Here is a 23,558-nt window from a genome sequence, read left to right as displayed (position 1 = left end):
AAAGAAATATTCAGGCTTGAATGGTGTAATTTAAAGAGTACACTTAGGATTGAATGGTGTGATGGAAATTCACATCTTTCCCCTTTTAATTTTTCTGTCTTAAGTAAGTTATTAGCTTTTTCTAATGAATTCCTTTTTGAAACTTAATTTTAGTGATTTAAAAATTTTTGTTAATTAAGAATGTCTTTAAAGGCAGTATCATCATGCAGCATTTAGCTGTTGTCACTTGCCCTTCTTAATATATAGGAAAATATTACACATAATAACGGCACTTTGAGAAGACAAAATATCCTAAGTTCTGACACAGCATGTTTGAATGTATCTAACTATTTCTACAAGAGAAGTATTCAAATTTACCTTTTCCTTGTTATGTAATTACAATCCTTGTATTAAGGTCTGTATTCCCTTTAACATGGCCTTATATCCTAGTTTTGTTCATAAGCTAGGGTTGCCTTCAATCCTTGCTTGAGGAGAGAATTAGAATCTAGATTTATCTAGATTAGATCTAGATTTATTAGATCTAGATTTATTATTTGTAGCATAATAGTTAAAGCTTTTGAAAAATTTTGAATTGTTCCATGGTCCACTAGAAAAATTTGCAAGGTAGTTTTGTAAGTAAAACAAGAGAGTAACTTAAATTACTTTAATTTTCCTGTTTCTTAAAGGAAATTAAGCAGTTTTAATCTTTTCTTTGTAGATCAAAACTATTTTAAGTGGATTCATTATCAGAGGTTACTTGGGAAAATGGACTTTAATGATTAAAACCATCACATTAGTACTGGCTGTGGCATCAGGTTTGAGTTTAGGAAAAGAAGGTCCTCTGGTACATGTTGCCTGTTGCTGTGGAAATATTTTTTCCTACCTCTTTCCAAAGTATAGCACAAATGAAGCTAAAAAAAGGGAGGTAAGTGTCTTTTGTGGGTTATTTGATAGATAAATATCTATTACATAGACTTATATCAGTGAAAATTTTCTAGGGTAAAGATCATGTTTTTAACTTTTTACTTTTTTAATAAATTCTGTATTCACATTCAAATGTGAAAATTGCTTGCTTCTTTCCCCCTTTTTGAGTATCTCTAATGTCTTTCTAGAACCCATTCCCAGTGCTGCTCAGTTACTCTGATATTTTAGAGAAGTTTTGATAGACTACTTGAGGTCCATTGGTTTCCGTTGAATTTCAAAGCTTTTTTCATTTGTTTTTGCTTTGCTTTCCACCTTTCTTCCTCTAAAGTTTTTCCCAAATGTAACATTATTTTTCCCCTGATTTCTCACCGTCAGTATTTTTCCAGGGTTGGGAAGTCTTAACAGTTGTGTTTTCCTCTGGAGGAAGTATCTAATGCCCCTGAGAGAGGTGTGTCATCTGCAGAGAGCTATCTGCCACCATGAAGATGTTCTGAGGGCCTTTAAGACCTCTTGAGGTTTAAATCGGAGATTCACACTAAAGGGAATATAGGAATTCCTCTTTATTCAGCTGCTTACGAGCATTTATTTCCTTTACCTTTTTTTTTTTTTTTTTAAGGCCAGCCCAAGTATTTTTAGGAAGGCTTTAAGCTTTAAGTATTATAGAGTTCCCTAATGTTTGTACATTTCTGTGGATATTTTCTAGAAGAAAAATGGGCTCCTGAGACCTTTTGTATTAGCTCTACACTTCGGGAGCCCAATCTCTTCTTTTTTTCCCAATCTAATCTGTAGGCCAAGGTGATACAGAGCACTTTAGGTTTTTAAGATATATTTTTATATCATTAAATACCGAGAACTCAGAGGTCTCTGACCCTCGCGCAGGACCTTTCATCCTGTTGTTTTAATAATTTAACAAAAAAGTAGAATATTTTTATCAAAGTATTTGATTCTTCAGTTGAAATGAGTACTCCTTCATTTTAGTGTTAGTACTAAAACACTGTTCATGCATTGGCAGTAGTCTGAAAGGGGAACACTTCAGACCATCATAGTTCCATCTCTGAATGATAATGTGATTCTACTACTATGCTCTAACAGAAATCGCTAACATTATTGATTACTTATTATGTATCTGGCTCTGTGACAATCCCTTGCATTTTAAAATTTAAATACACAATAATCCTATTAACTTGGCACTATTATCCCCATTTATAGATGGGAAATTAGGGCATAAAATGCTAACTTGTCAAAGATTATGTAACAGAGTGTCAAGAGTACGGATAAAAATTTATTTTTTTCTGACTCCAAAGTCTGTATTCCTTACAACTACTACTGTTTCTTCTGTGACTGTGGATATGTGTGTATGTTAAAAGCCACACAAAACATAACCTCAAACTACATTGTAACATAGCAGATTAGGGCTAAAATGGAGATACAGCATTTGTCTCTCCAGTGCATTTCCTTTACTTGCTATTGTACCTTGACATTTTGGGGGTAAGATTTTTCTTTTTATTTACTCATCTTAAGTGCAGAATGTAATTTTATTAGAAAATTCCATGGAAATTACATTCACTTAAATTTTAAGATGTACACTGTGATGATTAGTAATGTTTATGACATTAACTTTGTTCACCTTAGTATATAAATGGCTAGAGTTCACTTATTAGTAGGAAACATGAAGGCCTCATATTTTGGCTTTCTTCCTATGTTCACTTCCTGACATTTTTAATTAAATAATTTCTTAATACTTATAGAACATTAAAACTTGTGTGCGTTACAGGTACTGGTTAGCTTGATTGTAAAATTCTGTTACATTAAATGCACAGTCAGAGAATTCAGTTAAGTGTGTTGTCTACAATCCTTTAGTGGGAAAAAACAAAACACTTAATTTACTGTCCTCCCCCAAATAAGCAGAGTCTGTATTCTTTAAGTCAGGTACAATTTACTTATTTTTTTAAAAATATTTATTTATTTAAGAAAGAGAGAGAGAGCAAGAGAGCAGGGATGGAGGGAGAGGGAGAGAGAAACCCAAGCAGGACCCTTGCTGAGAGCAGAGCCCAACTTGGGGACCCTCTCACAACCCTGAGATCAGACCTGAGCCAAAACTGAGAGTTGGATGCTTAACCAACTGCACCACCCAGGCACCCTATCCAGGTACAATTTAATTAAAATGAGTATTTGCTTATTTTTAATTTGCCAGAAGCAGCCTAAAAATGGAGATCATGGTCTTAGTTACATATAATTTAATTTCGATTATTTTTAGTTTCTTTTTCATAAATGTAAAATTGACCATTTGGTAAAATGGTTTGGTACCCTTGTATATTTACTGGAATGAAATAGTGAAAGGAACAAAGATTCTTAGAAAAGTAATTACAATGTAAGTGTCCAGTGAATTTTTATGTGTAGTTGGCACTAGTAGTTCTCTAGTAGCACTCAGTAGTTCACACTGCTGAGAAGTGGACAATGTCCTAGTGATGGACTGGGGAATTGGGGAGAAGATCTCTAAAAGCTTTTGTGGATATTTTTGTCTTCTTTAACTAGGGGGAAGCCATTGTTTGTGCTTTAGAATGAGGCTTTCCCTATTGGCAGCAGTGGTGTTTTCAGAGGATTTAGAGTAGTGAAAATAAGGTAACTCAGTAGGTTTTAAGTTCTCTCCATATTTTACTACGATTTAGAAAACAGTAATTATTAGGGGTGCCTGGCTGGCTCAGTCAGTAGAGCATGTGACTCTTGATCTCAGAGATCTTGAGTTCAGGCTCCACATTGGGGAGTAATTATTAATGATGTAAAGCAGTAATTATTAATGATGAAGAAGTTAGCTCTAAAATATGAAAAAATTATATATCCTGTTTAAAAATAAACTTCTTGGGGCACCCGGGTGGCTCAGTGGGATAAGGCCTCTGTCTTTGGCTCGGGTCATGATCCCAGGGTCCTGAGATCGAGCCCCACATCAGGCTCTCTGCTCAGCGGGGAGCCTGCTTCCTCTTCTGTCTCTCTCTCTGCCTGCCTCTCTGCCTACTTGTGATCTCTGTCTGTCAAATAAATAAAGAAAATCTTTAAAAATAAATAAATAAAAATAAACTTCTCTCCCCCTAAACCCCAGTTACTGTTCTCTCCACTGGTCTTCCCAAACATCTTGAGAATTATCTGTATTCATTGCCTTTTCTTCTTTGCATCCTGTTTACATTAGTGTATCTCACACAAATGTTTTTTTAACTGAATATTGAATATGTGAGGGTCCTTTCAATTAAAGCAAAAGAGGAAAAAATATCTTTTTAGAGGATATAAATATTTGCCTCTGCTTGGGGAGAAAAGGGGTAGACATGTGAGTTAACTTCAGAAGAGGCGTTTCAAAAATTCAAGCAGCATGAGGAACTTTCATTTGGTATATTTGAATTTCTAAGAATATATGAAATAAGCCAAATCCTCTTTTTAGGTGCTATCAGCTGCCTCAGCTGCAGGGGTTTCTGTAGCTTTTGGTGCACCAATTGGAGGAGTTCTTTTTAGCCTGGAAGAGGTAGGTAAAGAAAACAACAACTATAACATTGTGTATAATTACCATTAAAATACATATTTTGGTACACTTTTCAGTTTTATAGCTAGTGTAATAGATATAGACTGTTTTTTGAAATTTTCAGGTTTAACCTCATAAAGTTATTTTTCGCTTATTCTTACCTACAGAGTAATACATTACATGTGTCCTTTACCTTGAGAAAAGCCTTAAAAATGTTATTCATGTATACATATTAAGTGATTATTTAAAATTTAACTTTGTTGACATACTTAAAAGCAGAAATGGATTTGGCTTAATTAAATGGATTTAACCACTGTTTGTTAAATTATCACCCATGTTTTTATTTTAAAAGTTTTAATTAATTCCTAAATTGTGAGATTGTCTTGTATGCTTATTTCTGGGGTAGTTATTCATGTTTAAGAAGATGATTTTAGTCGCATCAGTGGCATATTTTTTGTTTTCTCTGGTGCTTAAGACTTTTTTACATGTTTACACAAAAATGATTAGGGATGGTTTAAAATTTACTTTTCCAGTTTGTGTTCTTTTCTTCTTTTTTCTTTAATATAGAAGAAACAAATACTTCTTTATGAGCTAATAGGAGTTGGTGGTGGTACATTTATTCTTAACTACATGATTGAATTGGAGGTGAAACTCATTTTGAAAATAAAACAATGCTAGGTATTTGAAATAATTATTACAGACATTTTTGATCAGTTGATATTGGGAACTTGTAATGATGTGATAGCCAAAGTTAATAAAACATCGATTTTTTTTTCTTACCACAGTAAAATGTATTATCTGTAAATTCTAGTTAAATAGTAAAAATTTAGACTGTGATATTAAAGTTATATCAGAAACATCTTATAAAATTATACTATTTTTCTCCCCCCTCCTTTTTTTTAGGTTAGCTATTACTTTCCTCTTAAAACTTTATGGAGATCATTTTTTGCTGCTTTAGTGGCTGCATTTGTTTTGAGATCCATCAATCCATTTGGTAACAGCCGTCTGGTCCTTTTTTATGTGGAGTACCACACACCGTGGTACCTTTTTGAACTGTTCCCTTTTATTCTCCTCGGGGTATTTGGAGGGCTTTGGGGAGCCTTTTTCATTAGGGCAAATATTGCCTGGTGTCGTCGACGCAAATCCACCAGATTCGGAAAGTATCCTGTTCTTGAAGTTATTGTTGTTGCTGCCATTACTGCGGTGATAGCCTTCCCTAATCCATATACCAGGCTCAACACAAGTGAGCTGATCAAAGAGCTTTTTACAGACTGCGGTCCTCTGGAATCCTCTTCTCTTTGTGACTACCGAAATGACATGAATGCCAGTAAAATTGTCGATGATATTCCTGATCGTCCAGCAGGCCTGGGAGTATATTCAGCTATCTGGCAGTTATGCTTAGCACTCATATTTAAAATTATCATGACAGTATTCACTTTTGGTATCAAGGTAAGTGCTAATGTGAGGTGCTATTTAAGTAATTTTGACATGTTTAAGAATTGTATGGGAAATGAGCAGTGCAATGCTTATATAAAAGTGGTTATTTCATAAGTGTAGGCTGAAAAAGTTCTTTTGTGTTTCATTTTAAGTAATGAATAAAAGAATTCTTTTGGATATATTGTTGAACATGGTTATCTGTTACTGTGTAACAAATTACCCTCAAGCCCAGCAATTTAAGATAACTCTTTATTTTGCTCTTGCTATTGAGTCAATAATTTGAGAAGGACTCAACTGGGCATGCTTTGTTTTTGGTCTGTCATATATGTCATCAGGCATGGCTAAGGCTGGTCATCTACCACCTGAGCTGAGAAGAGTCAGATAACTGGGTCTGGAACATACGGGCTCCTGAACATCTCTTTCTCTCTGACTCTCTCTCTGTCTTTCTCTCTGGTTTTTCTAGTGTGGTGCCTTTCAGGCATTTAGATTTCTTACATGGTAGCTCAGTGTCCCAAGAGAATTGTTTTTTTAACCTGGTCAGGGAAGTCATGCACCGTGCCTCATGTTACTTTCTGTTTGTCTGGGAAGTCACAGAGGCCTGCCTCTTAATGGGAGCAGTGCCAGGGAATTCATGATCATGTTTTAAAAGCACTTAAATTAATTTCCTTTTGCTACTATAATAAACTGCCACAAACTTAGTGGCTTAAAAATCACACATACTCATTACAGTTTTGGAGATCAGAAGTCCAAAATTGGTTTCATTGGGCTAAAATCAGGGTGTTCATAGGGATATATGGAGATTGTAGGGGAGAGTCCGTTTCTTGCCTTTTCCAGCCTTCTAGAGACTGCCCATATTCCTTGGCTCATGGCCCCCTTCTCCTATCTTCAAAGCCAGCAATGGGTAGTTAAGTCTTTTTTTTACCTCATTATCCTCACACTAACTCTTCTAAATCATTCTTCCACATTTAAAATAACCTTTGTGATTACTTTGAGCCCACCCAGGTAATCTAGGATAATCTCCTGTTTTAAAGTCAGCTGATTAACAACCTTAATTTTTACCTGCAACCTTAATTCCTCCTTACTGTATAACATAAGGAATTCATAGTAATCGGGATATAGAAACTTCGAGGAGCTGTTACTCCACCTGTCATGCTATAGGGTATTCACTTGAAAGGACACTGCAGACTCTGTTAAATTACTAGCATGTGAATACCATGTCTTTTTCCATCAAAGATTTAAAGGAACTAGGTCCAGTGCCCTGGCACATTACTTCATTTGAATGTGCAAAAGTGAGAATAACATTGATTAATTGGTGATTTGCCAATAAATGTAATTTTCTTATATGAAATTTAAGTGCTGCATATGAAGAGCAAATGTCAGCTAATCATTTTTTAAATAATATTCACTAGTGATAATATTATTTCACAGATGTAACTTGTGTGGAATAACACCTTAATTCCAACAAAATCATGACAGTTTTTGAAATATGGTCTCTTTCTTTTCTGTTGTTCTCTATTTAGTCCATTGGGTATGAGTGTTTAATAGAAAAATCTTGAAGTTAAAAGTTTTTTTCATAGTGGATCAACTTAAAGCAACTATTGAACCTCCTGTTTCTGTGTAAGCTGATTTTCTGTAAATCCCAACTTTCTCATCTTCAGTTGAGCTACAGGATGCTGGAGACAATTGGCAAGTCTTTGTTAAGTCTCGCATTGCACGGTTCTCTGGCTGATGAATCCTGACTGGCAGTAGAATAAAACACATTTTGATCTCTTCTATTTATTTGGATGACCTTTTAATGATCCTGGTCCATGTTCAATGTGCCATCATTTTGTGCTCACCTTATTTCCTATCCAGCACATTTTAGAGCTATTAGTATTTTAATCTTTAAATGATCTTGCTTAAGATGTTTACTATTCCTATTTTCTTCATTAAATTTAATTGATCAATAAACATTTTTCTCCTTATATGTATCACTAAAAAATATTTGAAGGACCTGGTAAGATTGTCTGCTGCACACTGTACCACTTAAGAGGAATCGCATCTAATATTTTATCTAATATTTTTATCATTTGATAGACAACAGATATGTAGGAAGGATGTAATTGTGGAGTAAAGGACAGTACTTCTCATTGAATTGATTTTATTTTTTGAAAACTGCTTCATATTGTCCTTTTTTTCCCTTCCCCGTTTCAGCATAGACTACTAAAAATTTTGTTAGGGACTGGCATTAAGGAACCTTTGAGCTAAAGGATAAATAACCTTTGGTTATTTTCTCTTTGGGTTGGAGAATGTCATGTGGTACTTTATAACTGAATTAATGAAATTGTTAAGGTACCAGTAGAACAGTATTTTGCTTTAGTTTTATTTGTACTCGGATTTTGCTATATAAATAAATTGTGAAAAGAATCAAAAGTGTTAGAAACAGGCCCATAGAATGTAGGTTCTGAGCATCCAAGTAGAGACTGTGTGCCCAGTTAAGCACTGTGTTTCTGTTACAGGTGCCATCAGGCTTGTTCATTCCCAGCATGGCCATCGGAGCGATTGCCGGAAGGATCGTGGGGATTGCAGTGGAACAGCTTGCTTATTATCACCATGACTGGTTTATCTTTAAGGAGTGGTGTGAGGTTGGAGCTGATTGCATTACACCTGGCCTTTATGCCATGGTTGGTGCTGCTGCATGCTTAGGTAATTTAACTGTGTCTGTGGATGGATGTGTGTGAATCTGAGAGAGAAAAGAGCAAGAGTGAGAACACGTTTATGCTTAGCTGGTGAGGTTGGTGAGGGTGGTACAGGACAGAGGAAGAGAATGTTGAAACTAAAATGAAACAGTACTACTATTATATGGTGTTTATATAGTACTAGTTTTCATTTTGCCTGTCTCTAAACATTTGTTAATGCAAACATTTAATGGTGGTTAGCATCTTTTAAATATTGTGTGATATTTAATATTGTAACAGAAAACGTCTCAGTACAACATAAGCTTAATTTGAATCTTGTCCAAGGAGAGTTTTTTCTTTTACTGTCGAGGATCTTGGCTTGCCTATGATGACCGTAGCATGATTCCTGAGATTAGCATTCTAGCAAAGTGTTAGAGTAGCTCTGGCTCTGCAGTGACTTAGAGTTGGCTGTAGAGAAGATTTCAGCCCTCCTCCATTTAAGGTGCATTTATAGCAAAATGAAGAAAGGTAACTGTTGTTTTAATGAAAAAAATATATATCTGCATTAAATACTTAAGAGTCTGTGTATTCTCTTGGATGTAAAAAATAGTTATTTTTTTATATTTAAAATGTCAGCTGAATTTTGGTTTTGATATTTAATAATAGTTGGTATTTTGACTTATTTTTGTTCAGTGAATCAAAATTATATAATTACTGATCTTCAAAAGTATAATATCAAGTCCAAGTGAGGGAAAGAATCATTTTAATCAAAGTAGCAATTATTTAGTAGTTATCCACTTTCTTTCTCTTCAGCACTTTCTCTTCAACAGTGCTAGGTGCAGGGAGTGATACAAAAAGAAGTATAAAACATGGGCCCCTCAAGTACAGTCAAGTTGGGGAGACAAGATCAAAACTGAGAAAACAATACTGAGCAATTTAATGATTATATAATGAGTATTACATAATGAGTCTATGAAAATTATAGGAGTCTAGAGAAAAAGAGAGCTGATGTAGTTCAGGTAGAGTAGAACATGAGCTGTACTTAAAATTGGTAGCATTTAGGAAGACTGGGTGGCTCAATCTTTAAGTACCTGCCTTTAGCTCAGGTCATGATCGTGGAGTCCTGGGATGGAGCCCTGCATCAGGGTCCTTGCTCAGCAAGAAGCCTGCTTCTCCCTCTCCCTCTCCCCCTGCTTGTGTTCCCTCTCTTTCTGTGTTTCTCTCTGTTAAATAAATAAAAAAAAAATTAAAAAAAAAAAAAAGAAAGAAAAAAGATGAATAGCATTTAAAGAAGAGGACTTCCTCTTCTGATGGTCCTGTGGGTTAAAATGATAGTACCTATGGAAGGTGGCAATTTATAAATGTTAATAAAAATGGGGAGGGGGAGTTTCAAAAAAACATAAAGAAGAGGACTTTTTTTGAGGAATATCATCATCTGAAGGCAAAGGAATTGGGATAGGGATAAATTTAGTATTCATGGAGCTTTGAAGATACTGACAATATTGAAGTAGAGTGTGTTTTGGATACTTTTGGGAAATGAAGTTGGGTTAGTGAGAAGGAACCAGATTATGAAGAGGCAGTGATTTGTGTCGAGATCATTTTATATTTGGAATTGGTCAGATCGTGGAAGAATTGTGGCTTTGGGATTTGTAGCTTGACGACTTTGGGAGTGTTCCTTTGCTTTGATTTGTTATTTTCTTATCTTTAAAACAGAAATAATAACTTTTTATCTCCTACTGTTTTGAGGATTAAATGAGATCAAATGCATGTAAAGCTGTTAGCACAGTGCCAGGTTAAAATAAGTCGCTTAGTTTAAAAAAAAAAAAAACAAAACTTTATGAACTGACTAGGGACATGCCTGGCATAGTGTAGATAAGTAATATATATAGGTTCTTTCTCCCTTCTATTTTTAGGTTAGAAAACCAAAAGGAAGAGTTTAAGCTTAATACAGTATGAACTGGTGATTCCTGGTAGGTTTTTGAGCAAAGGAGCAACATGGCGAAAGTAGTACTTAGGAAAGATTAACCTGGGAACATGATTTATAAAGTGTATTGAAGGTAATGGGGCCTGCAGTCAAGAAGGTAAGATAAATTAATATTAAAATTAAGGAACAAAGTTCTTGTTGTTTTTTTTTTTAAGATTTTATTTATTTATTTGACAGACAGAGATCACAAGTAGGCAGAGAGGCAGGCAGAGAGAGGAAGGGAAGCAGGTTCCCTGCTGAGCAGAGAGCCCGATGCAGGGCTCAATCCCAGAACCCTGGGATCATGACCTGAGCCGAAAGCAGAGGCTTAACCCACTGAGCCACCCAGGTGCCCCAGAATTAAGGAACAAAGTCTTGAGAGTCTGGACTAGTTTGGTAATAGTGACAGTATTAAGAAAGGGACCCATAGATATTTTGCAAAGCAAATCAAATAGGAGTGGATGAGGGTCTAGCTGTTGGGTTAAAGTAAAGAGATGGATCTGGAATGACTGTCTAGGTTGCCAAGAATGTAGTGCTGGTGCTAGAGTCAGGTAAGTTGGAATGGGTAGCTCTTTGGGGGAAGAAGAGGATTTTGGTTTTAAGTGTGTGGTGTTTTTTGTGACAGTGGGTCATCCACAGTCTTTTTACGGTTGGAAAACAAGCAAACAATAAAATATGGTCTGCAGAGTTGGAGACATGGGACAAATGCAACAGTAAGTGGAGACGTGGATTATGAGGCATCAGCATACAGATGGTAGTTCATCTATCTACTTGGGTAGATGATTTGGGTAAACAGATAGATGAGTTTTCTAAGGGAGGGGATATTACCCTATTAACAGAAATCACAAGGCATTGAAATATTTTACTCATTTTGAAAAGATACAGAATAGAGATGTGTATTAAGTTAATATTCTACCCACATATGAACTTAATTTGTAAATTGGCAGCTGTGACATAAAAGGTAGCTCTTACATGCTTCACCAAATTCTAATAATCAGCTTTCATAAGAGTGAAACTATGTCCTTGCTATAGCAATAAACCAGAATGACAAGCTTGCTTTAGTTGGTCGGCTGTGTACTGTGAAGTAAACAGGTTTTGAAATGTTATTTTAATAGTCTTTTATGTTAACTAAAGAAAATCATTGTTTCTCTAGATATTATTAAAATAGTGATAATTGTCCTAAGAGAGGAGTAGCAGTTTTGGTTTTTTTTTTTAAGATTTTATTTATTTATTTGACAGAGATCCCAAGTAGGCAGAGAGGCAGGTAGAGAGAGAGGGGGGCAAGCAGGCTCCCCGCTGAGCAGAGAGCACGATGCAGGGCTCGATGTGGGGCTCGATGCGGGGCTTGATGTGGGGCTTGATGCAGGGCTTGATGCAGGGCTCGATCCCAGGACCCTGAGACCTGATCTGAACCAAAGAAAGAGGCTTTAACCCACTGAGCCACCCAGGTGCCCCGAGGAGTAGCAGTTTTTGATGATAATCCTTTTCACTAAGTTTTATTTACAATTCATGTTCAAATGCCTAGTACAAAAATTCCATTAACCTGTCCCTGTCCTCCTTGACCAGTGGTGCTTATATATTTATTTATTTTTTTTCCAGGTGGTGTGACAAGGATGACTGTATCCCTGGTGGTTATTGTTTTTGAGCTTACCGGAGGCTTGGAATACATTGTTCCCCTTATGGCTGCTGTTATGACCAGTAAATGGGTTGGCGATGCTTTTGGTAGGGAAGGCATTTATGAAGCGCATATCCGGTTAAATGGATACCCTTTCTTGGATGCAAAAGAAGAATTCACTCATACCACCCTGGCTGCTGATGTCATGAGACCTCGAAGGAATGATCCTCCCTTAGCCGTCTTGACACAGGACAATATGACAGTGGATGATATAGAAAACATGATTAATGAAACCAGCTACAATGGCTTTCCTGTCATAATGTCAAAAGAATCTCAAAGATTAGTGGGATTTGCCCTCAGACGAGACCTGACAATTGCAATAGGTACCCTTTTTAAAAAATACACACACATAAATCTATCTATATCTGTATCTGTTGGAATCTACATATATTTAGATATATATAGACATATAATAGATTTCTCAAGAAAAGGAAAGCAGTAATATTTAATAGGTTGGGTTTGTGGAGGTGAGAGGTGTATTTTATTTATGTCCCTGAAAGTCTTAACATTCATTAGGAAAGGAATTATGCATCTAAATTGTTTCCCCACTAAGTACAGTTTTTTTGGGTTAGTTTATGTTTATTGGAATAGATAGACATTCTCGATGAATGAGGTGAAAATAAAATTTAAAATAGTATGATATGTCAGTACAGTTCTTTTTAAAGAAATCTTTTCATTTATTAAAGATTTTATTTATTTGAGATAGAGTGTGCTAGAAAGAGCATGAGGGGCATTCAGAGGGAGAGAGAGAAGAAGGCTCCCTGCTTAGCAGGGAGCCCGGTGTGGGGCTCGATTCCAGGACCCTGGGATCGTGAACTGAGCTGAAGGCAGACACTTAACTGACTGAGCAACCCAGGCTCCCCACTAAATGTAGTTTTATCTTTTGATATGGCATTGCTGACTTCAGATTGAAGTCAGATTCTTTCTTTTTCCGCTGATAGAAACCTTGTGAAGTTAATATTGTTCATAATCGCGTATAAGATAAGGCCTTAGCAAGTGCCAGGACCTCCTGCTAAATACATTCTTATATTTAGTATTAGCTTATTTAAATGCAAGTTATTGAAAAATCTCATCTTCATAGTTTGTTTCATATTAGATTCACAGGTTTTCCTTTTCCAGCTTTTGGATTTAGGTTTATAATATTAACATAAAATATCTGCTTGAAAGTGAAAAAAAATTGAAATTTTATTTTGGTCAAGTGCTGTTGAAAATTAATATATAAGTTGTATTGTATTTTGAGCTGATATTCCTGCAAATATAGATGAAAGGCATTAGCCATATTGTATTATTTCTTGGAGATAAATTAAACTTTTATGAGGAGGAAACAAGTTGTGTTCCTCCAAGATTTATTTTTCTCCTCATCTTACAGTCCTGAAGTATTGATGAGGAGGCTAATAAGGCCTTTTCTATACAACCTGATTCCTTTCCCACTCTTCCCCCAAATCCCAAAGGTGATAAAGGACATTTTCATCAAGCTGTGGTTTTCATACTCCCGAGTTTTCAGTGGAGGACCTTGAGCCAAAAATGTTAAGCATTTGGTCCTGTGATCACATCCTCTACAACTTATCTCTATAGCCATTTGCAAAAGGATTGTAAAAGTAATTTAATTCTTGTGCCATTGGAAGAGGGAAGACTTAGGGGAGTATTTCTTAAATCAGAATGGAAATGCTCTTTTTATAAGAGCTATCAAGGGGCGCCTGGGTGGCTCAGTGGGTTAAAACCTCTGCCTTCGGCTCTGGTTATGATCCCAGGGTCCTGGGATTGAGCCCTGCATCGGGCTCTCTGCTCAGCAGGGAGCCTGCTTCCCTTTCTCTCTCTCTCTCTGCCTGCCTCTCTGCCTACTTGTGTTCTCTGTCAAATAAATAAAAAATCTTAAAAAAAAAAAAAGAGTATCAAATAAAACAAAAGGGCCTACAGAGAATGTCCTATTTAAGGAAAAGGCTATAGCTTTGGAAGAGTTTTTTAAAGACTAGCAATCCTGTCCTTTGAAGTTTTGCTGTAGGTAGTAGAATAGTTGCCGAGAGTGGGCAATATGTATGGCTAGACTTGGCTCTTGTGTTTTAGTGTTTTAGCTTCTAAGCTGTTACTGTGGCCAAACTCACAGAGAAGAATTTCATTGTGTAGATTCATATTCTTTAGGTTTTAATGGTAGCCAGCCAAGGAAAAGAAAAAGGTCAGAATTTTTGAATTTACTTAGAAATTTAAAGGAAAACAAGGGTTTTTAAAGAAGAAAAAAATGTTAAAAGTTAAGAATTACTCATAATCCTGTTGTGATTGTATGGATATATTTTTCAGTTTTATTACTATCTTGAAACAGAATATTGTGATAGCAGATAATGTCAGTTTAAGGGGAGTAGGTATACTTTAGACATGTGAAATAACCAGTCATGTCATCAGAAATGTTTTACATATGATGACTTTTAGAACACACCTTAAATATTTACCTACATATATTTTTATAAGGTTTACATTTTTCCATGAGAGAATAGGCCTGTACATGAGGTTTTGTATATATGTGTAATATATAAATTATGTAATTATATGTGTTTATATAAAATATTTTATGAAAGACAAAAGAATGCTTGAGTAACAGGTAAACTGTATACCATATCCAGGGATGGGAAAACTCCAGATTTTAAAAGTACAGTTTTCCCATAATTTATAAACTCTGCATTTGTATGTCATTTCATTATTTAAAAATTTTAGATTACTTACAGATGGTGCATTCACATAGTTCAAATCAAGAAGATTAAAATTATACAGTGACATGGGGTGCCTTGGTGGCTCAGTGGGTTAAAGCCTCTGCCTTCAGCTCAGGTCATGGCCCCAGGGTCCTGGGATCGAGCCCCTCATCAGGCGCTCTGCTCAGCGGGGAGCCTGCTTCCTCCTCTCTCTCTCTCTGCCTGCCTCTCTGCCTACTTGAGATCTCTGTCAAATAAATAAATAAAATCTTTAAAAAAAATTATACAGTGACAAATGTCTCTCACCTATGACCTCAAAGTTACCAGTTTAACTCTCTGTAGGCAGCCATCTCTGGTTTCTTATGTATTCTGTAGATACTGTTCTATACTTCTATAATTAAGCATATATGGTTTTTTTCTTTTTAAACAAATTGTCATGCTATCTAATATGTGGTGTTGTGTACTTTGTTGTTGTTTTTTTTTTTTTCAAGATTTTGTTTATTTATTTGACAGACAGAGATCACAAGTAGGCAGAGAGACCGGCAGAGAGAGAGGAGGAAGCAGACTCCCTGCTGAGCAGAGAGCCCGATATGGGGCTCAATCCCAGGACCCCGAGATCACGACCTGAGCCGAAGGCAGAGGCTTTAACCCACTAAGCCACCCAGGCGCCCCTGTTTTTTGTTTTTTTCACTAGACAGTGTTTTCTTGGACATCTTCCCAGTGAATTTCTTCATTCTCTTCTTTTAAAGCTACACAATATTCCATTAAGTAGGCATACCATTGGGATACCTAATGATTTCTAAAATCAGTTCCTCACTGATGGACATTCAAGATGTTTCCAATTTTCTGCTGTTATAAAGATAGCTCCCTTTTATATTTGATTATCTCACATATTCAATATTCTGCCTATGTGCAAATGTACAAAAATTACTGTAAGTGGAATTGTTGGATCAGAGAGTAGGTGCATTTGTAATGTTGTAAGATATTTTCACATCACACCAGTAGATTATACCCTGTACTCCCACCAGCAGTGAGTGATAGTTTACTATGTTAAAGTTCAGTTCAAATGGAGAGACGTTTTTCCTGCATTTTTATGTCAAGATTAAGAGTGAGGCTGAATGTTTTATAGATTTGTTTAAAATGAAGCATATTTAACAAAATGTGAATTGAATTGTCTTTCCTATTTTCCGACTTAAGGTATAAAAAGTACACTTGTTCGTTCTATTTATGTAATACCCATAAGTTTTACAGGGGACTCTTAGTATATGAAAATTCAAATATCATTTACATATTGAACACAATAGGAAGGTACATGGCACAGTGACGGGCTGCTCCCCTATTTATACTTTTCTCCTATCCCCTCAAGATTCTTTTTTCCGAATACAGCTTTAGTTTGCGTACTGAGGAGAGCTAATTTGTTAAAGGTTCCCCTTTCCATAGCAACATTTAGAAACCTTAAAATGAGTTTGTAAAATAATATGCATTGCCAGTAAGTGGACTTGTCTTTTGTTTATCTCTTTGTAGTAGCTAAAGTAAACTTTATACTGCTTGGTTAGTTGAAACACCATTTTACAGATTTAGAGATTTTTTTGCTTTCTAAGATTACTACAAGTGTTGAAAGACTTCTAGATCCATGCGGAATGCTTTTGTAGTCTGTCACTACCAGGTTTTACATAGTCAAAAATGAAGGGGACAGCCTGTGTGTCTTTGTTGATAAGTTGTGAGAAGTTAAGCCCTTGAGAGTGTATTAACATGAACAAGAATAATAAAACATAGAACTTTAGGGGGAGAAAGGTGATCACGTTCAGACATTTTATGTTTAACATTATGTTAGAAAAGAACCATTTCCATTCCCCTGGAAGTGTAACTCTATTTTGCATGCATACTTTAAAAAAAAAAAATGCCTGAATCGTATCAGAAAATGAAAACTATTATATTTTCTGCTTTAAAAGCCTTTGAATAAATGGCATTATTTTTTATCAAACAAAGCAAAGCAATCCTAGCAGATTTCCTGGGCACTTTGTAAGTACTCAATAAATGATGCCTGTTAAAATAGTTACTGTATTCATATAGAGGACAAATTTAAGTCCGGATGTGTGTTCACTAGCCTTGTCCCTTGTATATCAAAGGAAGATTACAATACGCAAATAAATAAGGTTAATAACTTTTTCTAAAATTTTCTGAAACTTCTATCATTAAATGTTTATTTAAATAATCTCAGCATATTTTCATTGATGGTATAATATTTATTTTAAAGTAAGTTTGATGAGTAGGGCTGGTTTTAACTCAGCATCTGTCCTGCTAACAGTATTTATACTCCACCATTCATAGGTCATTAGCCAGATGCTTCTGTGAGTTAAGAAAACTTAAGGAACATCTTTTTTTTTTTTTTTTTTTATGATTTTATTTATTTGACAGTCAGAGATCACAAGTAGGTAGAGAGGCAGGCAGAGAGAGAGGTGGGGAAGCAGGCTCCCTACCAAGCAGGGAGCCTGATGTGGGGCTTGATCCCAGGACCCTGAGATCAAGGCCCGAGCTGAAGACAGAGGCTTAACCGCTGAGCCACCCAGGCGCTTCTGTTCTTGGTGTATTCTAGTCCTGTCCAATATAAGAAATTACTGTATCAGTTTTCACTTGATTCTTTTCTTGGTTAAGAAGGTAGGAAAAAAATGAAGGGACCAGAAGTCATGGGATACATTTGTTTATTTTTTCAAGTCTCTAAGCAGATTCCCCTTAACACAAATTAACGTTGGGTCTTCTCTCTGTCTCTTCAGAAAGTGCCAGGAAGAAACAAGAAGGCATTGTGGGCAGTTCCCGCGTGTGTTTTGCACAGCACACCCCGTCTCTTCCAGCGGAAAGCCCTCGGCCCCTGAAGCTTCGGAGCATCCTTGACATGAGCCCTTTCACCGTGACCGATCACACCCCGATGGAGATTGTGGTGGATATTTTCCGGAAGCTGGGCCTGAGGCAGTGCCTTGTAACTCACAATGGGTAAGTCTGGTGAAAGAAATCAGTTTGCCTCACAGAATTTTTGACACTTTTTAGTGGAATTCATATTCAGTTCTTAGGGGAGAGTTTAAGTCATTTTCCAAGTGGGAAAATCTGTCTTTTTAGTGTGGTTATACATACAGGATCAGTATTGATCAGACTGGCACTTACCAAGAATAAAAAATCGTCAACTGGCAGATCTTTGCCAAAATGTAAAGTAGCGTTTGTCAGGAACACTTCAGAGGTGGCAAAGAGGAAGAGTGGACCTAATCTCTGTGGAGCAGAGAAAAAACCCCATGTTTCCATTTTGTATGTATTTCATTCTTTGAATTTAACATTCTAGTTCAATAATAACTTCCTAGATATTTTTGCCATTTACTATTTCAGCCATTATTTTTTTTACCATGTATAATTAAATGAAATTTGTAAGTTAGCTAAAATCCTCCTTTAGCAAATGCTTTTTGTTTCCCCTTTTCTACCTTTTCCATCCACAAATCTTTCATGTAAACTCCTTATGACAAAACTCATATATTTAAAATTTATACATTTGTTTATTTATTTTTCTGTCCTTCACACATGGATACCAGTGTTTCTCTAGGATAGGACTGTAGAAATGTTTTGTTTGGCAGATGTCCCAGGGACAAAGTGGAGATGTGGTACACAGTATGCCTCAACAGCTGTACTCCTGCTTCATTGCTTCTGCTCCCTTCTGTCTCTGTCCCTGCCCCTGGGATCCAATTCCCCACCCATTCTCTCTCTGTTCCCCTTCATGTCCTTTATACTGCTGTTTCTCATTGAAATACTTAAGAACATTGTTTTATCTGAAGGCTAAGACAGAAAGGCTGAAAATGAGAATCAAAGGGTATTCTTGATGGTGCATAAATTAAATGGTTTAGCCCTGCCCTGCCTGAAGCTGGTTGAAATACTAAGCACTTGGAGAATCACAGCAGGTTTTTTTTAATAAAAGCATTTCGTTCAAGACATTTGAGTGATGAAACACATGACCCCTGTCTAAAGAAAGGAGGAAAAAAGAAAAAAAAAAAGGGAAGGAAATTTGTTTAATAGAGTACCTTCTTCAGGTTTCTCAGTTAACTTTGTAGTACCTTTGCAGAGTAGGTGTTAGCATCCCTACTTGACAGGTGTAATAATTGAAACTCGGAGGGGGTTAATAACATGCCTAGTCATGTGGTTACTAAGCCATCGATCTGCGAATCAAGTGTCTTTCCAGTTTTAGAGCCCAATCTCTTGCTACTGTTTTTACACTGTTACCGACTTATAGAATATATCTGCTTTTTTTTGATTCCTTAAACTTCTACCATTTTCTTGAACAGTATGTTGTGCCATATTGGGTTAAGAATAGAAATATAGAGAATTAGATCCATGTTTAGTGTTTTCACTGTGCTAACCAATTAGAATAACTCTAAATGTGAAATAAATTATTAAAGGTATAAAATCCTTGATGAAAGCCAGGAAGTTTGGAATTATTAAATATCACAGATACTAATTGGTAAAGAGATACATGTAATAAAAAAAAAAAAAACCTATTTTCTTTTAATGTTGTTTAAGTAGAAAAATAATAGTTTCCAAACTTCATTGTTTGAAAACTTAGTACATGTTAAATGGAGTAACTTTTTATGAACTTATGTGGGTTTTAGGGCCCTTTTAATTATAAATGGCTCAGTTAGAAGCTAAACTGAGTACTTATAATTTTTACTTGCTTTGAATTACTCTCTGTGCCTGGCATGGTTTGCCCTTTTGTGTGCTAACAAATATAAATGTCACTCTAGTTATGATTACCTCTGATCACAAACCTGTATGGGTCAATTACTGTATTACACTTTGCTGACAAATTTCCAGATTTTCAACAGAACAGACATTAGAAAGGAAAATATTTTTTAGAAAGTGTAAAAATAACAAAATGTGGGAGAAGAGGAGGATAGCTGATTAAAATCTTACCTCATACTGCCTGTTTATAAGAAAGCTTGTGGTGGGGGGTAGCTTTTTCTAAAGGAATATGTTTAATTGCCTTGATTATTAAATTTTTCTTATTTCTATCCTTCAAGGAAAATGCATTGGTATATATAGTAAGAAAAGAGATCATTTGTGATGGTAGCTCTTGGGTCTTTATTTTCTTGGAAGTATGTAAGGAAGTAAAGTGTTTTTATTCTTTCTTGAAGTTAAATGACTTGGAAATTAGAAAAGAAGCCATTTCTAATAGGTTTTAGTGGAGAGTGTGAAATTCTGGATAGCTGTCAGCATCTTCTAGTTCATAGTGGGTCCTTAGAGGTGGAAAATAACTATTTAGGAGAAGAGACACAAGTCCAGACTGTAAGGTGCAAGGAGAAAATGAGAATGAGGAGATGAGGGAGAAAGTGTGTCTGTAAATTTTAAAGATGTCAGTTGTAGATTTCCCATGTTTTATATTTTAATTAGCAGAATTTCTCAAAATCTTTTTAGTCCTTTTTTAAAAAAAAGATTTTATATATTAATTTGTCAGAGAGCACAGAAGCAGGGGGAGCAGCAGAGGGAGAGGGAGAAGCAAATTGCCCACTGAGCAGGGAGCCTGTTGCGGGGCTGGATCCCAGGAACCTGAGATGATGACCTGAGCAGAAGTCAGATGTTTAACCTTAGCCACCCAGGTGTCCCAAAATCTTTTTATCAGGAGTTTTATAGGCATTACTCAAAAAGAGTTTGGTGATCATGTAAGTTTGGAAAGTATTGGATTAAATACAGTTGAGGTTTTTCTGTTGTGGAATGTGTCAAAACTTATAAAATGTTGATACTATTTGAGTCACAGGGCCGATAGGAAACATAGCTTTCCAAACTTGTTTGAACGTGCAGCCTTTAATTTTATTTTTATTTTTAATTTTTTTTATTATTAATTTTTTATTTTTTTATAAACATATATTTTTATCCCCAGGGGTACAGGTCTGTGAATCACCAGGTTTACACACTTCACAGCACTCACCAAAGCACATACCCTCCCCAATGTCCATAATCCCACCCCCATCTCCCAAACCCCCTCTCCCCAGCAACCCTCAGTTTGTTTTGTGAGATTAAGAGTCACTTATGGTTTGTCTCCCTCCCAATCCCATCTTGTTTCATTGATTCTTCTCCTACCCACTTAAGCCCCCATGTTGCATCACCACTTCCTCATATCAGGGAGATCATAGGATAGTTGTCTTTCTCTGCTTGACTTATTTCACTAAGCATGATACGCTCTAGTTCCATCCATGTTGTCGCAAATGGCAAGATTTCATTTCTTTTGATGGCTGCATAGTATTCCATTGTGTATATATACCACATCTTCTTGATCCATTCATCTGTTGATGGGACATCTAGGTTCTTTCCATAGTTTGGCTATTGTGGACATTGCTGCTATAAACTTTCGGGTGCACGTGCCCCTTTGGATCACTACGTTTGTATCTTTAGGGTAAATACCCAATAGTGCAATTGCTGGGTCATAGGGCAGTTCTATTTTCAACATTTTGAGGAACCTCCAAGCTGTTTTCCAGAGTGCCTGCACCAGCTTGCATTCCCACCAACAGTGTAGAAGGGTTCCCCTTTCTCTGCATCCTCGCCAGCATCTGTCATTTCCTGACTTGTTGATTTTAGCCATGCTGACTGGTGTGAGGTGATATCTCATTGTGGTTTTGATTTGTATTTCCCTGATGCCGAGTGATATGGAGCACTTTTTCATGTGTCTGTTGGCCATCTGGATGTCTTCTTTGCAGAAATGTCTGTTCATGTCCTCTGCCCATTTCTTGATTGGATTATTTGTTCTTTGGGTGTTGAGTTTGCTAAGTTCTTTATAGATTCTGGACACTAGTCCTTTATCTGATATGTCGTTTGCAAATATCTTCTCCCATTCTGTCAGTTGTCTTTTGATTTTGTTAACTGTTTCCTTTGCTGTGCAAAAGCTTTTGATCTTGATGAAATCCCAATAGTTCATTTTTTCCCTTGCTTCCCTTGCCTTTTGCGTTGTTCCTAGGAAGATGTTGCTGTGGCATAGGTCGAAGAGGTTGCTGCCTGTGTTCTCCTCAAGGATTTTGATGGATTCCTTTCACACATTGAGGTCCTTCATCCATTTTGAGTCTATTTTTGTGTGTGGTGTAAGGAAATGGTCCAATTTCATTTTTCTGCATGTGGCTGTCCAATTTTCCCAGCACCATTTATTGAAGAGGCTGTCTTTTTTCCATTGGACATTCTTTCCTGCTTTGTCAAAGATTAGTTGACCATAGAGTTGAGGGTCTATTTCTGGGCTCTCTATTCTGTTCCATTGATCTATGTGTCTGTTTTTGTGCCAGTACCATGCTGTCTTGATGATGACAGCTTTGTAATAGAGCTTGAAGTCCAGAATTGTGATGCCACCAATGTTGGCTTTCTTTTTCAATATCCCTTTGGCTATTCGAGGTCTTTTCTGGTTCCATATAAATTTTAGCATTATTTGTTACATTTCTTTGAAAAAGATGGATGGTACTTTGATAGGAATTGCATTAAATGTGTAGATTGCTTTAGGTAGCATAGACATTTTCACAATATTTATTCTTCCAATCCAGGAGCATGGAACATTTTTCCATTTCTTTGTGTCTTCCTCAATTTCTTTCATGAGTACTTTATAGTTTTCTGAGTATAGATTCTGTTTCTCTTTGGTTAGGTTTATTCCTAGGTATCTTATGGTTTTGGGTGCAATTGTAAATGGGATTGACTCCTTAATTTCTCTTTCTTCTGTCTTGCTGTTGGTGTAGAGAAATGCAACTGATTTCTGTGCATTGATTTTATATCCTGACACTTTACTGAATTCCTGTATAAGTTCTAGCAGTTTTGGAGTGGAGTCTTTTGGGTTTTCCACATATAGTATCATATCATCTGCGAAGAGTGATAATTTGACTTCTTCTTTGCCGATTTGGATGCCTTTAATTTCCTTTTGTTGTCTGATTGCTGAGGCTAGGACCTCTAGTACGATGTTGAATAGCAGTGGTGATAATGGACATCCCTGCCGTGTTCCTGACCTTAGCGGAAAAGCTTTCAGTTTTTCTCCATTGAGAATGATATTTGCGGTGGGTTTTTCATAGATGGCTTTGATGATATTGAGGTATGTGCCCTCTATCCCTACACTTTGAAGAGTTTTGATCAGGAAGGGATGCTGTACTTTGTCAAATGCTTTTTCAGCATCTATTGAGAGTATCATATGGTTCTTGTTCTTTCTTTTATTGATGTGTTGTATCACATTGACTGATTTGCGGATGTTGAACCAACCTTGCAGCCCTGGAATAAATCCCACTTGGTCGTGGTGAATAATCTTTTTAATGTACTGTTGAATCCTATTGGCTAGTATTTTGTTGAGTATTTTCGCATCTGTGTTCATCAAGGATATTGGTCTATAGCTCTCTTTTTTGGTGGGATCCTTGTCTGGTTTTAGGATCAAGGTGATGCTGGCCTCATAAAATGAGTTTGGAAGTTTTCCTTCCATTTCTATTTTTTGGAACAGTTTCAGGAGAATAGGAATTAGTTCTTCTTTAAATGTTTGGTAGAATTCCCCCGGGAAGCATATGTTTCTAGGAATGCATCCATTTCTTCCAGATTGTCAAATTTATTGGCGTAGAGTTGCTCATAGTATGTTCTTATAATAGTTTGTATTTCTTTGGTGTTAGTTGTGATCTCTCCTCTTTCATTCATGATTTTATTTATTTGGGTCCTTTCTCTTTTCTTTTTGATAAGTCGGGCCAGGGGTTTATCAATTTTA

At 36.2% G+C, this 23,558-nt stretch overlaps 1 protein-coding gene across 5 annotated transcripts in view; it reads left to right on the top strand.

Moving 5' to 3' along the window:
• The window catches only part of CLCN3 (chloride voltage-gated channel 3), a 100,885-nt gene that overhangs the window by 67,162 nt on the left and 10,165 nt on the right, over positions 1–23,558 (top strand). For all 5 annotated transcript variants that reach the window (XM_059374139.1, XM_059374113.1, XM_059374121.1 and 2 more), the window contains 6 exons: positions 698–904; positions 4,334–4,414; positions 5,315–5,860; positions 8,347–8,533; positions 12,068–12,466; positions 17,599–17,815. In XM_059374139.1, coding sequence (XP_059230122.1) covers positions 698–904; positions 4,334–4,414; positions 5,315–5,860; positions 8,347–8,533; positions 12,068–12,466; positions 17,599–17,815 — 1,637 coding nt within the window. The remainder of the gene's footprint in view (positions 1–697; positions 905–4,333; positions 4,415–5,314; positions 5,861–8,346; positions 8,534–12,067; positions 12,467–17,598; positions 17,816–23,558) is intronic.

This window comes from Mustela nigripes, chromosome 1 (genome assembly GCF_022355385.1).
Source record: "Mustela nigripes isolate SB6536 chromosome 1, MUSNIG.SB6536, whole genome shotgun sequence".
Classification (NCBI taxonomy): domain Eukaryota; kingdom Metazoa; phylum Chordata; class Mammalia; order Carnivora; family Mustelidae; genus Mustela; species Mustela nigripes.
The sequence above is the reverse complement of the archived record's forward strand: the minus strand, read 5'-3'. Positions and strand labels throughout refer to the sequence as shown.